Genomic DNA, 15198 nt, shown 5'->3' on the forward strand with positions numbered 1-15198 from the left:
GCACCAGGGGGCCTCCAGCCAGGCCACAAACCCCTTCCTCCAGGAAGCCTTCCCTGGGTTGTACCAGCCTACTCCAGGGTCCCCACGGCCCTCTCCTTTGCCTGTATGCAAGAGACAGTTGGCTCTTTGACCAAGGAGCATAGCCTCGCAGACAGACAGCTCTGGGTTCAAATCTCTGACCCACTACTTAGCTGTATAATTTTAGACTAGTTATTAACTTTTGCTGAATTTCAGTAAATGGTCAAGTGCTCAGCTACTAACCAAAAGATTGGTGGTTCAAATCCACCCACGTGAGCCTCAAAAAAAAAAAAAAAAGCCCTGGTGATCTACTTCCAAAAGGTCACAGCCATGGAAAACCCTATAGAGTGCAATTTTATTATGACACACATGGGGTCACCACGAACCGGAATTGACTTAGTGGCAACTGGCTTTTTTTTTTTGTAAAATGAGAATAATAATAAATTATAGCATCCATCTCTTAGGGTAAGGATTAGATAATATGTATTCCATAAATTGGAAACCCCGGTGGTGTAGTGGTTAAATGCCACGGTTGCTAACCAAAGGGACGGCAGTTCGAATTCACCAGGCGCTCCTTGGAAACTCTGTGGGGGCAGTTCTACTCTGTTCAATAGGGACGCTATGAGTCGGAATCGACTCAACTGCACTGGGTTTGGTTTTTTGGTTTGGTGTTCAATAAATTATGTCTGACACATGATAACAGCTCTCATTTATTAAGCTCTCAGAACTGATTCATTCTACTCAGGCCTTGTGAGCTGTAAGTTTCCTGGTTTCCTGTTTGCTCTTCCCTGTATTGGGGTTTCTCAGGGAACCTACTCCGCCTGGGCCCCAGGGGATGGGAGAAAATAGATACTGGCCAGGGCCTTGGGACCCAGGGTTCTGGGCAAAGCTGGTCCCTAGGGATTCCTGACTCCCAAAGCAAGAGGAGCCATATTCCCAGGCAGACTCTGGTCTGCATGTCCATTCATTCCCCCAGGCTCCTCTGAGCCTCTCCCAACTGGACATAATGGCTAAAAGGGTGGGGACGGGAGGACAGGAGGCTGGGGGTGGCTACCTGGACATAACCACCTGGTTGCGGCCTCGGACGTGGAGGTCCTCATTCTCCTGTTGCAGGGTGGTGATTTTCTCCTCCAACATCAGGTTTTTTTCTTTCTGTAACAAATCAGGATGAGCTCAGCAAGCTGCTAGGCTCAACACAGCACAATGTGGACCTCACCTCCCCTTATCTGTGGTAACTGAAAGCACATTCTAGACCAGATGTTACAGTTCACGGAGCAATAAGATTACTTCAGAAAATAAAACGAAGACGTTAACATAGGGCTGCCAACTTTTAATTTTGCCGTGTGAGAGCATGAAAGGATAGCCACTACTGTCTAACATCACCAGCAGTTCATAAAAGAACGGATATTTTCTGTTCCCCAAAAGTCAGAGAATACGATCTATATAAATAAAATTAAGTTTGTTTCCTACCCTGTTCCATAAAAATGGGTGAACAAAATTTTATAGAGAACATTAGAGATGGTCAGATTAAAATACAGGTTCTATGACACACAGAGTTTATTCTGAAGAAGGCCAGGGAGGCTTCTGAGAGATTAGAGAGCAATGTAATCTCTGTTTGCATCAACTCTAGTCTTCTGAGGCCTCTGTTCTGCTGGAGACAAAGCTATCAGTGGTCTCACTGACCAGAGCTCACAGCCCTACCCTTGCTGACTCTGGCTCCCATTTTTGTTCAACCTTTCAGCCTGGCCTCCTTCCTCAGCCCCTGCCTGACCTGTGACATCTGCCAGCCCTTCCTTGTTAACCAGTCTCCTTGTACCATTGTCATGCAAGTTCCAGCAACATGAGTAGCCAAGAAAAGCACAGGACCCAGATGACCAGGAGCCCCTGCTTGGCCCAGAATGGCCACTGTGGGCATATGCCCACTGGTCAAATGCCAGCATGGGCAACAGATTAGAGCTGGTGTGGACCAGGCTGGGGCCTCCCCAAAGCACCTCCCTTCTCCACGCTTTAGAAAGGCAATGCCCAAGGAGCAGCAGCTTGAGGCTGTGTCTGCCACGCCACTCCCAGCCACAGACCACTGTTTCCATGTGGATCAGCCGCTTGTCCAGCTCACGAATACGCTCATTTTTCATCTCGATGACAAAGTGCAAGCTCTCCAGCTCCTGCTCCCAGAATGGGCTGGGACTCCCGTAATCCTATACAGGGACATAGAGTGACCTTGTGAGACCAGCAAGTAGAGAGGGGCATGGTCTCCTTCCTCCCCATTCTGCCACGAACTCACTACTGGACTTTCACAAGTCACCTGCCTCCCTCTCTTGGCACATAAAAAAATAATCAAATCAGTTGCTGTTGAGCTGATTTCGACTCATGGCGACCCATGTGTGTCAGAGTAGAACTACTCCATAGGGTTTTCAATGGCTGATTTTTATTTTTTGGAAGCAGATCACCAGGCCTTGCTTGGCACATGGTGAGTCCTTAATATGCTTTATTTCTTTTCACCCTAACAACACCCTTTGAGGCATGTACTAGTGCCATCACATGAGGAAATGGAGGTTCAGATGGGTGAAGTCACTTGCGGCAAGTGTAAGTTTGCAATTTGCACCTATTTCTCTTTGAATTCAGGGCCTGAGCACTTCACTACTATGCCATAGGCCTCTCTCTGAGCCTTGCGTCCCCTCAGTGAAATTGGACCCTGCTGCTTCCAGGGCCTGTGATGGTTAAGAGTGTCAGGTCTGAGCCCTACCTTTGGAGAGGTGCTAAGTTTTGCCTCAATGTCCTGGGTAGTACAAATGGTTTCCACTTGACTACTAACCTAAAGGAGCCCTAGTGGCACAATGGTTAAGAATTATGGCTGCTAGAGACTACATTAACCTGAGACCAGAATAACTAGATGGTGCCTGGCTTCAACTGATGACTGTCCTGACAGGGAACACAACAGAGAACCCCTGAGGGAGCAGGAGAGCAGTGGGATGCAGACCCCAAATTCTCAGAAAAAAGACCAGACATAATGGTCTGTCTGAGACTAGAATGACCCCGGAGGTCATGGTCCCCAGACTGTCTGTTAGCCCAAGACAGGAACCATACCCAAAGCCAACTCTTCAGACAGGGATTGGACTGGACTATGGGATAGACAATGATACTGGTGAAGGATGAGCTTCTTGGATCAAGTAGACACATGAGACTATATTGGCATCTTCTGTTTGAACGGGAGATGAGAGGGCAGAGGGGGTCAGAAGCTGGCCGAATGGACAGGAAAAGAGAGAGTAGAGGGAGGGAGTGTGCTGTCTCACTGCGGGAAGAGCAGTTGGGAGTATATGGCAAGGAGTTTATAAATTTTTGAATGAGAGTCCGATTTGATTTGTAAACTTTAAAGCACCAAAAAAAAAAAAAGAAGAAGAGTTATGGCCGCTAACCAAAAGGTCAGCAATTCGAATCTATCAGTCACTCCCTGGAAACCCTATGGGGCAGGTGTGCTTTGTCCTATAGGGTCCCTATGAGTTGGAATTGACCTGATGGCAACAGGCTTGGATTTTACTGGTTTACTAACCTAAAGGTTGGTGCTTTGAACCTACCCAGTGGTACCATGGAAGAAAGGCCTTGTAATCCACTTCTGTAAAGATTATAGCCAAGAAAACCCTATGGAGCATGGTCAAAATCAACTCAATGACAATGGGTATGTTTTGCCTCAAGGGACTGGCCTTTCCTGTTGCCCAGACCTGGTCTCCCTGGCTACTCTGGAAATTCAAGGAGAAAAAGCTTCCAGGTATACTGTCACCTACCTGGATGTGCTTCTTATAGTTTCGGCTCAGAATGGACTCTTCCACCCTTTTCATCTTGGCTTGGAAGGCCTGCAGCTGTGAGGTCAGTTCATCTATGGTCTCCTGGAGAAGGAAGCAGAAAGGAGACACTCAAAACCTGCTTCATCAAGGTTATCAGTGAAGTTCACACATCCCAGAGGGTGAACAGCTTTGGGTTCTTCCTGTTTATTTTTTGTCTGCCCTACACAACAACACGAGCTTAATCTACTTCAACCACTGCTTGAAGCATACCAGCCCCACTCTCTTGCTATAAAGTCTTCAATGAAAATGTCCTAGGATTCAAGGCCAGTTTTAGTCAGGCATTCAAAGCCTCAAAAACCAGGCTCAATGGACTTGCCCAGTCTCCTCACCCATTGCTCCCCTCCACATACCTCCTTCAGCCAAACAGGTCTCTTTATGTCACATTACTCTCCAAAGTGTAGTATCTCCATACTTTCCCCTACCAAGAATTTCCTTTACCTAAACCTTGGCAGTTGTCTCTAAGAGCATAGCCCCTTAACATGTCCCATGGGCTCCCACCTGCTCACCCCTTCCTACTTCTCCAGCCTCAGTCCTCTCTACCTCTCTCCCACTCATACCCTCTACCTCAGGCATCTTGGGCTTCTTTCAGTTTCTCAGGTCTTCCATGTTCTCCTCCTTTCTTCCATGCTTTTGCACATGCTGGTTTTTTCTGCCTAGAGCATCCTTCCTACTCTTCTTCAGCTGAAGAATTCCAGCCCATCCTTTAGGTTCTAGCTTCGATATCACTCCCTCTGGAAAATCTTCTTTGAGCAGGCAAATTGGGCGAGATTCCTTCTCACACGCTTCCACAGGTACATGTGTATCCATCTACCAGTTTAGTCACACTGTGACACCCAGCCCATGTAGTCTCCAAGGCTGTCCCAACAGTCCCTGGAAGAATGGGCTAAGCCCAATCTCAGACAAGGTCCTCTTGAGCTAATAGCCTGGCCGCTACACATGGAAGACAATTACTTCCAGCATACACCTACACAGAGGCTGTCAACTTTGGCTGCTTAGGACTCCATGCTGTTTTCATGCAGGCCGTCCCTTCCCTCCCCTCACCAGAGACTGACACAGCCCAGCCTCTCTCACCTGCAGGGCTGCCTTGGCCTCCTGGGAGGAGTGGATAAGGGCTTCTTTCTCTTGCTCATGTGAGGCTCGGAGGACTGTAGGGAAAGGAGACTTCTATAAGCTCAGGCACCCAGACACTTCTCCTAAAACCTTCTTCATCTAGAAGGCTTGACGCCAAGGCAGGCCCCACAGGGGCCAGAGAGGCCCAGGTGGTCACCTGGGGCCCACAGGAGCCAGAAATCTGGGAATGGTCTTAGTGGTCCTTCCATCTCCTGGGCTTGAGGCGGTGCCAGAGATATAGTAGGTATTTAATAAAAGCTCATAGAAATGAGAGCAAATTAGATCCTTGGAGGAACTGAGAACCCTACCAGATTGGGAGAGCTATTCACTTGCTAAGGCTAGGATCCAAAGATTGCCGTGTGGTAAGCTTGCTCATCTCAGACCACATCAAAGCATGAAAAAAATGCATTAGGACAAGTACTCTGTAAGTTGGGTCAGCCAAATCACTAGCTGTCTAATCATGGTGTGAAATTGTGGCAAGGACTTGGATTTGGTGCCAATCTACTTGGTCCTGGATTTGTTTCTTCAAGACTGAGAGACCCTGAGGTCACTTAAACCATCCAGAAGTTCTGTTGCCTCAACTGTAAAATGGGGTCAATAAGCCTGGTCTGGTTGTCTCAAAGGTGAGTGTTGAGGATTACATAAAAAAGGGATATGCAAGATCTTTCCAGACTGGGCAGTGGTGTACAGAGCTGGACTTGTTATCATTCTCCAAATCAACACAGTTATATTTATCATCCCGACTGCCCTGAAAAGGTCCTTTTGGAAAATTCCAACCTTGTCTTAGCTGAAAGAAGGCAAAAGGGAAATGAACAATCAATGGGAAGGATAAAAATAGAAGAGCGAAGACAGGAAAGTAAAGTTTAACACAGCTGAAGGGCCATGTATATGGCAGTGATGCACGCATTTCTGAGAATGTTCAGAATTATAGGTGTGTTAGAGTTGTCAAAAGCTGGTAAGTTCAGCTATATAAAAATCGCAGCATTAATCTTCTAAATTATGAGCCTAATTTGCCTACCAAGACAGGTTCTGGTTCCAGGTGAGATGGAGTAGAAGAACTGAACAACACTATCAACCGACTAGATCTAATCGATTTATTTATAAAATACTCCACCGGCAACAACATCATACACATTCTTTTCAAGTGCATGTGAAACATTCACCAAGATAGACCATATACTCTGGGTCATAAAACAAACCTTCACAAATTCAAAAGAATCAAAATACAAACTATGTTATCTGACCATAATGGAACCAGACTACAAGTCAGTAATAGAAAGATAACAGAAAAATCCCCCAAACACTTGGAAAGATACTGCTAAACATTCAAGGGATCAAAGACGAAGTCTCAAGGGACACTAGAATATTTTCAACTGAACAAAAATAAAATACAAAATGTCACCTTGTAGGATGCAGCTAAAGCAGTGCTTAGGAGGAGATTTATAGCAATAAATACTTATATAAGAAGAGAAGAAAGGTCTCCAAGCAATAATCTGAGCTTCTAGTTTAAGAAATTAGAAAAATAAGGGCTAAACACAAACAAGCAAGCAGAAGGAATGGAATAAAAGAAACAGAAATCAATGAGACTGAAAATGAAAAAAATAAGAAGTCAATGGAACAAAAATCTGATTCTTTGAAAAGACTAATTGGTAAACCTCTAGCAACACAACTTGGGGAAAAAAAAAAGAGAAGACACGAGTTACCAAAAACAGGAATGGACAAGTGGATATCATGACTGATGCAGCTGACATTTAAAATGATTTTAAGAGAATACTATGAACAAGTACCTGCACATACATTTGACAGTTTAGGTAAAATGCACCAATTCCTCAAAACCCACAAACTACCAAAATTAACCAAAGGTGAAATACGTAACTTGAACATTCCTGTAACTATTTTTTAAAAAATTGAATTTGTACTTAAACACTTTCTCTTCTGGAAAGAAATGTCCAAGCCCAGGCTGTTTCACTGGTAAATTTTACTAAATATTTAAAAAAGACATAACACCAATGGTATATGGTCTCTTCCAGGAACTGGAAAAGGAGGGAACACTTCCCAACTCATTCCATGAGGTACATTTTACCCTGATACCAAAATCAGACAAACAGTACAAGAAAAGAAAACTACAGACCAGTATCCTTCATGAACATAGACACAAACATCCTCAGCAAAATACTAGCAAAACAAATTCAGCAATATATAAAAAGAATAATATACCATGACCCAGGGCATACCCCAGGAATACAAGGCTAGTTCAATATTTGAAACTCAAATCAATGCAATCTACTATATTAACAGTCTGAAGAAGAAAATGACATGATTGCATAGGTCATAGACCTAAACGTAAAAACCTAACACCATAAGACTTTTCAAAGAAAACACAGGAGAACATGTTTGTGACCTGGAGTTTGGCAGAGAGTCCTGAGGCATGATGTAAAAAGCATGATCAATACAAGAAGAAAATAATAAATTGGGCTTTATCAAAATTAAACTTTTGATTTGTGGAAAACATTGTTAAGAGAATGAAAAACAGAGAGGGGAAGAAAATATTTGCATATACGAAGGGCTTGTGTTGAGATTATATAAAGATCTCTTAAAGCTCAACAGTAAAAATAAATAAGCCAGTTAAAAAATAGGCCCAAAAGATTTGAACAGACATTTGGACCAAAGAGGATAGACAGATGGTAAATATACATGGAAAGATGTCCAGTATCTCAGACATTAGTGAAATGCAAATTCAAACCACAGTGAGATATCACTACACATGCATTAGAACAGCTAAAATAAAAAATAGTGACAATAACAAGTGTTGAGAATACAGAACCACCGAACCTCTCATGCATTGCTGATTGGAATGTAAGATGGTAAAGTCACTCTGGAAAGTAGTTCAGCCATTTCTCATAAAGTTAAGCATACTTTTACTATATGACCTAGCAATCCCACTCCTATGTATTTCCCCCAGAGAAATAAAACCTACGTCCACACAAATACTTGTAACACGGATGTCTATAGCAGCTTTATTCATAATTGCCCCAAACTGGAAACAATTCAACTGTTCTTTCAACAGGTGAATGGATACATAATGAAATACAATTCAGCTATAAAAAAGAATGAACTCTTAATACACACAAGAACTTGGATGAATCACGAAGGCATCATGATGAAGGAAGCCAGTCTAGACGTCTTATCTTATGATCTCATTTATGACAACCTCGGAAAGACAAAACTATAGTGATGAAGAATAGATCAGTTGTTACCAAGGGTTGGGTTTGGAGAGGGTGTGAGCACAACGGGGTAGCCTGAGGGAGTTTTTTTTTGTGGGGCGGGGGAGGAGGGTGATGGAACTGTCATATATCCTGATTGTGGTGATGGTTACACCAATCTATACATACTTTAGCTCTCATGGAATTGTATACTCAAAAAGTCGCCTTTACTGTATAATAATTACAAAATGAAATACAAATAAAAAAACAGAAAATAAAAGACAAGCAAAGGTCATCCAAAGTGGGAACCCACCACTAGTCTCTCCCAGTTATCGTTGTACATCCCTTCCAACAAACAAAAAAACCCCGTATATTCCCTCCCATGCTACGCTTTCATTAACCCATTTAATAAACACTTATGTAGCTTTTTTTTTTATGTAGCACTTAATATGTGCAAGCAATTTAAAAATAACGGAAAGAATTCTGACTGGTAGGGAAGAACTCTAGACAGGGCAATTCCTTCCCCTCTGGGGTTTTTATAGTAAGAAATTTTTCTTATCATTATACTTTATTTATAATGCTAAAAATAGTATCAAAGCAAGGCTGGAGTATGAAGCTGCTTTTCCCTGTGAGACAGGGGAGGTAGATTTTACAGACATAGAAATGAAACCGAGGCTCAAGGACAGTAAGTGAGCAGCCCAGTTTAACAGCGTATATTAGGATTAAACCCCAGATTGCCAAATTCCCAGGCCAGGGCTTTAATTCCAGTTCAAAACAGACTGTGCTAGTGTTGTAATATGTTTCAAGGTACTTAAAATCGTTCAGATCTTTGTTCTAATGATTCAGTTTCTGGGAACCTAAGGACGTAATGTGAAATGTGGGCAGATCTTTATGTGAAAGATGTTTAGTGCAGTGTTATTTACAAACAGCTAAAATCCAGACGGCTGGATTCATAGGAAATAAGAAAAACCATGTACTCTATGGAGTATTAGCCATTTTAGAGGCCACATAATTACTTGGAAACATGTTAGATACAAGGTTCATGGAAGAGAACAGGATATAACTTTTTATATGTAAAATAATCATAACTGTGTTTTTAAAAGATAAATAATTCTGGGGCAAGGTCATGCAAACACTGATATGAAAGGAAAAACTGGCATAGTGGTCTGGAGGTCAACTCCAATTGCCTTGAAAATGTATGTAACCCTTGCCACACCAATTCAACAAGGATGTTATTCTATTTTTTCTTTTTTAATTGTGCTTTAGGTGAAGGTTTATGAGCAAATTAGTTCCCCATTCAAAATAGTTTATATACAAATTTTCCCATGACGTAGGTTGAATTCCCTGCCGTGTGTCAGCACTCTTCCCATTGCCACCCTGAGTCCCCCATTTCCATTCATCTGGTTTTCCTGCCCCTTCCTGCTTTCTTGTCTTGGGTTTTGGGTACGTATTGCCCTTTTGGTCTCACGTAGATGATCTAAGGAGCACTTTTCTCACGTGTTTTGTTTATTTATAGGTCTGTTATTTTTTTGTTATTTGGCTGAAAGGTGATCTCCAGGAACGGCTTTAGTTCCAAATTAGAAGGATGTCTAAGGGCTGTAGTCTTGGGGGTTTCTCCAGTCTATCAGACCAGTAAGTCTGGTCTTTTTTATGAATTTGAGCTTTGTTCTATATGTATACATTTTTTTTTCCCCACCCTAACTAGGACCTTCTATTATGATCCTGGTCAGAGCCATCAGAAGTGGTAGCTGGGTACCATCTAGTTCTTCTGATCTCAGGCTGTGGATGCTGTTGTTCCTGTGGTCCATTAAGTCTTTGGACTAATTGTTTCCTTGAGTCGTTACTTTTTTTTACACTCTTCTTTGCTCCGGACAGAAATAGACAAATAGTTGTATCTTACATGGCTACTCATGAGGTTTTAAGACCCCAGACATTACTCATCAAAGTAGGATGTAGAATGTTTTCTTTTTTTTCTGGACTTATACATTTTTTTATTATGGGAAATTTCACACATATACAAAAGTAGAAGGGATAGCATGACAAGCCCCCTGGTGCCTGGTACCTGCTTCAACAATGATTAATTCATGGCTGAGCTTTACTCTGAGGTGACTCCTGAATCATTCCATCTGTAAAGATTTCACTGCATATTTCTTTTTTTTTTATTATTAACTTTTCTGAGCTTCAAGTGAACGTTTACAAATCAAGTCAGACTGTCACATATAAGTTTATATACACCTTACTCTGTTCTCCCACTTGCTCTCCCCCTAATGAGTCAGCCCTTCCAGTCTCTCCTTTCGTGACAATTTTGCCAGCTTCCAACTCTGTCTATCCTCCCATCCCCCCTCCAGGCAGGAGATGCCAACACAGTCTCAAGTGTCCGCCTGATATCATTAGCTCACTCTTCATCAGCATCTCTCTACTACCCACTGTCCAGTCCCTTTCAAGTCTGCTGAGTTGTCTTCGGGAATGGTTCCTGTTCTGGGCCAACAGAAGGTTTGGGGACCATGACCACCGGGATTCCTCTAGTCTCAGTCAGACCATTAAGTATGGTCTTTTTGTGAGAATTTGGGGTCTGCATCCCACTGATCTCCTGCTCCCTCAGGGGTTCTCTGATGTGCTCCCTGCCAGGGCAGTCATCGGTTGTAGCCGGGCACCATCTAGTTCTTCTGGTCTCAGGATGATGTAAGTCTCTAGTTCATGTGGCCCTTTCTGTCTCTTGGGCTCTTAGTTATCGTGTGACCTTGGTGTTCTTCATTCTTCTTTGATCCTGGTGGGTTGAGACCAATTGATGCATCTTAGATGGCCGCTTGTTAGCATTTAAGACCCCAGACACCACATTTCAAAGTGGGATGCAGAATGTTTTCATAATAGAATTATTTTGCCAATTGACTTAGAAGTCCCCTTAAGCCATAGTCCCCAAACCCCCGCCCTTGCTCCGCTGACCTTTGAAGTATTCAGTTTATCCCGGAAACATCTTTGCTTCTGGTCCAGACCAGTCCAGTAGAGCTGACCTTCCATGTATTGAGTATTGTCCTTCCCTTCACCTAAAGCAGTTCTTATCTACTAATTAATCAGTAAAAAACCCCTCCCACCCTCCCTCCCTCCCCTCCTCGTAACCACAAAAGTATGTGTTCTTCTCAGTTTATACTCTTTCTCAAGATCTTATAATAGTGGTCTTATACAATATTTGTCCATTTGCCTCTGACTAATTTCGCTCAGCATAATGCCTTCCAGGTTCCTCCATGTTATGAAATGTTTCACAGATTCGTCACCGTTCTTTATCGATGCGTAGTATTCCATTGTGTGAATGTACCACAATTTATTTAACCATTCATCCGTTGATGGACACCTTGGTTGCTTCCAGCTTTTTGCTATTGTAAACAGAGCTGCAATAAACATGGGCGTGCATATATCTGTTTGTGTGAAGGCTCTTATTTCACTAGGGTATATTCCGAGGAGTAGGATTTCTGGGTTGTATGGCAGTTCTATTTCTAACTGTTTAAGATAACGCCAGATAGATTTCCAAAGTGGTTGTACCATTTTACATTCCCACCAGCAGTGTATAAGAGTTCCAATCTCTCCGCAACCTCTCCAACATTTATTATTAGAATGTTTTCTTTATGAACTGTTATACCAATTGACCTAGATGTCCCCTGGGACTATGGTCCTTAGCCTTCAAGCCCAGTAACTGAGTCCTGTGAGGTGTTTGGTTATGTCTAGGTTGTTTCCATGACTGTACCCCCTGTGTGCTCTATTATATATGTGAATACACATGCAGCACATATGAATACATGTGTAGAAATATCCACAGCCAACATATATATGCATGTGGCTGTACTCCCATACAGCCTCCCACACTATTCAGCATACCAACTAGGATGTTATTCTAAAGATAAATCACAAACATTGCAAAGATTTAACAAAATGGGGTTCACTGTAGAAGTATCATTGCTCTTATAAACAATGTCAGGTTTAAAATTACCTAAATGTCTAACCAAAGGGGCTCAGTTAGATAAATCTATAGTTATTAAAACTTTAATTAATAGAAGCATTTAATGACAAGATGTTAATGCAATTGAAAGTGAAAAAAATCAATTTACCTCCCTTCCCAAGTATGTGTGTATAGATGCATAGTCTATGTATATATAAAGACAAAGAAATTAAAAAGCCCTATGAAAATGAGGAAACCCTTAATGAGATGGATTGACACAAAAGCCACAGCAATGGACTCAAACATACCAATGATCATGAAGATGGTGCAGGACCAGGCAATGCTTTGTTTTATTATATACATAAGGCAGTCATGAGTCAGAGCCAACTCAATGGCAATTAACAAAAATAACGATAATATCAAAGGGGTAACAGTGGCTATCTCTGGGTGGAATTACACATGATTTTAATTTTCTCAATAATAAAATATCAAGTGCTAATAATTATTTGCTACGTGTCAGGTACTGTTTACACACACACACACACATTAAAACACTTAATTCTTAAAAGGAGTCTTTGAGGAACGTTAAGCAACTTTTTCAAGGTAACACACACAGTTGGTAAGTGGTAGAGCTCAGATTCAAACCCAGGGACTGTGACTCCAGAGTCTGAAATCAACCACTATGCTATACATTTTTTTTTTTAACTCACAGATTTTAAATATCTTATGATGATCACACTTGGTGATGTAAGAAGAAACGAAGTTTTATTTTAAAAACAATTCACCTCATCATAAATTTTAAGAATGGTCGTCATTGTGGGGAAGGAATATGAATATTGAAAAAATTCTATTTGTCTAGATTTTCCAATTTTCCTTTTAAAAATATGCATTGCTTTCAGAATGCAGAGAAAAGAAAAAAAAAGAAAACCTTTCAAATATGGCAAAACGAAGCATGTGCCAGACACGTAGAGCCATGCCCCAAAGGAAGAGCCTATCACCTTTCTGGGGCCAAAGAGCCTGTAGACTCCAACTCTAATGTGGGCAACTGCTTGAGTATCAGAGAAGCAGGGAGCGACCAGTGAGAGTCCCTGAGTGGATTCTGCAGGTGGGACCAGAAGGAAGAAACCCCTGCCTCCCTCCCCTGTGCAGCAGCTCCATCCTTACCTCTCAGGGCCTCCTCATGTTCTCCCTCCAGGACTAGGCGCTGCTCAGCCAGTTTCTCTCGAAGCTCCAGCTCCCTTTCCTTCTCCACCTGGGGGAAGGTTCAGGACAACATCACTTATCCACTCACTAGACCCTGGAGCTTTGCGGAGCTTGGTGGTCAGAGTCCCACCCTCTCATCTGAGTGATGGGAAATGACACAGGTACAAGGCCTCCAAGTCACACAGCAGTGTGGTGGACTCTGCCATCTTCAGGGCTTAGAAGGGGTTCTCAGGGACATCAGGTGGAAACGGTCCTTAGAGGTTGTCCTCTAGTCCTCATGTGGCTGTGTTTTCTCTGCTTGCATATAATGAACGAAAGCTCCTTAACTCTCAAGACTGCTTATTCTAACATGTGTAAGGCTTATTGTTACAAGTAGACTCTTTAACCTCTACCATCAGGTCCTAGCTCTGTCCTCTGGGGCCACACAGAACCAGTCTCTCCCTCAGCCCAGGCAGCCCTCAGAGTAGCTGTGTCCCCATAGTTATGCTTCTGAAGGTTGAACATGCCCAGCCATTTTCACGGTCCCCCACTTGAGATGTTTTCCAGTCCCTTTGCTACCTGTGAGGGTACAGCTGATGGGCACGCCCACTGGCAAGGTACATTTTAAAGAGGGTTCTAGCCCTAGCCTGCCACTGAGTACTTGTGTACTCTTGGACCACCCCGTTCTCTGCAGTGATGCTTAATTTATGGGTCAATTTGGTGAGGCTATTGTTACTAGGTGTTTGGCCAAACACTAGTTGCTGTTATGGAGTAGTTATATATGATTAAATCAATTGGCTTTAAGTAGATTACCTTTCACAATATAATATACTGTAATGCAATATAATGTAATTCAATTACCTTCCATAATCTAATACAATGTAATCAATCAATTAATCAGTCAAAGGCCTTAAGAGCAAAAAGTGAGCTTCTCCAGGCTGCACACTATAAATATCTTGGTAAACTCTCATCTTACTCTTCCTGCCCCCTGACCTATGGAGCTGGCAACATGAGCCTACAGGAGTCTCCAGCCTGTTGCCTGATCTATGGATTTTGGACTTGCCAGCCCCCACAACTTCATGAGCCAATTCCTTGGAGTAAAATCAATCAATTTCTTTCTCTCTCTCTCCCTATGTATCTATAATCACTGATTCTGTTTTTCTAGAGAACCCCGACTGACACCTCCCTCTGCACAATTAAGAGACTCAATTTGATGATCCCTAAGGCCCCTTACAGGAAACCCTGGTGGTGTAGTGGTTAAGTTCTACGGCTGCTAACCAAAAGGTCAGCAGTTCAAATCCACCAGGTGCTCCTTGGAAACTCTATGGGGCAGTTCTACTCTGTCCTATAGGGTCGCTATGAGTCAGAATCGACTCGATGGCAGTGGGTTTGGTTTTTTTGGTTTTAAGGCCCCTTACAGAGCCCTGGCAGAGCAGTGGTTAAGCGCTTGGCTGCTAATGGAAAGGTTGGTAATTTGAACCCACCAGCTGCCCTGTAGGAGAAGATGTGGCAGTCTGTTTCCGTAAAGATTACAGTCTTGGATACCCTATAGGGCAAACCTACTCTGTCCTATAGAGTTGCTATGAGTTAGAATCTACTCAACAGCAATGTTTTTGTTTTGTTTTGTTTTGTTTTGGTTTTAAGACCCCTTACGAGTCTCATCATTAAGGACTCCCCAGGTAAACATCAGGACCAGATGATATCAACACAGTTACTCTACCAAAACAGACTAGAGACCCACAGACATAATTAACCTACCTGTCATAAGAGGGGAAATCCTGGTGGTGTAGTGGTTAAGGGCCATGGCTGTAAACCAAAAGGTTGTCAGTTCGAATTCACCAGGCGCTCCTTGGAAACCCTGTGGGGCAGTTCTACTCCGTCCTATAGGGTCGCTAGAGTCGGACCTCGCTTGACG

General features: G+C 42.7%; 1 protein-coding gene across 1 annotated transcript in view; it reads right to left on the reverse strand.

Moving 5' to 3' along the window:
• The window catches only part of CCDC69 (coiled-coil domain containing 69), a 70842-nt gene that overhangs the window by 22350 nt on the left and 33294 nt on the right, over positions 1-15198 (reverse strand). Inside the window, exons 5-9 of the mRNA XM_049868895.1 lie at positions 13266-13353; positions 4929-5002; positions 3798-3899; positions 2094-2213; positions 1073-1170 (exon numbers count right to left, since the gene is read on the reverse strand). Coding sequence (XP_049724852.1) covers positions 1073-1170; positions 2094-2213; positions 3798-3899; positions 4929-5002; positions 13266-13353 — 482 coding nt within the window. The remainder of the gene's footprint in view (positions 1-1072; positions 1171-2093; positions 2214-3797; positions 3900-4928; positions 5003-13265; positions 13354-15198) is intronic.

This window comes from Elephas maximus, chromosome 2 (assembly GCF_024166365.1).
Source record: "Elephas maximus indicus isolate mEleMax1 chromosome 2, mEleMax1 primary haplotype, whole genome shotgun sequence".
Lineage (NCBI taxonomy): Eukaryota > Metazoa > Chordata > Mammalia > Proboscidea > Elephantidae > Elephas > Elephas maximus.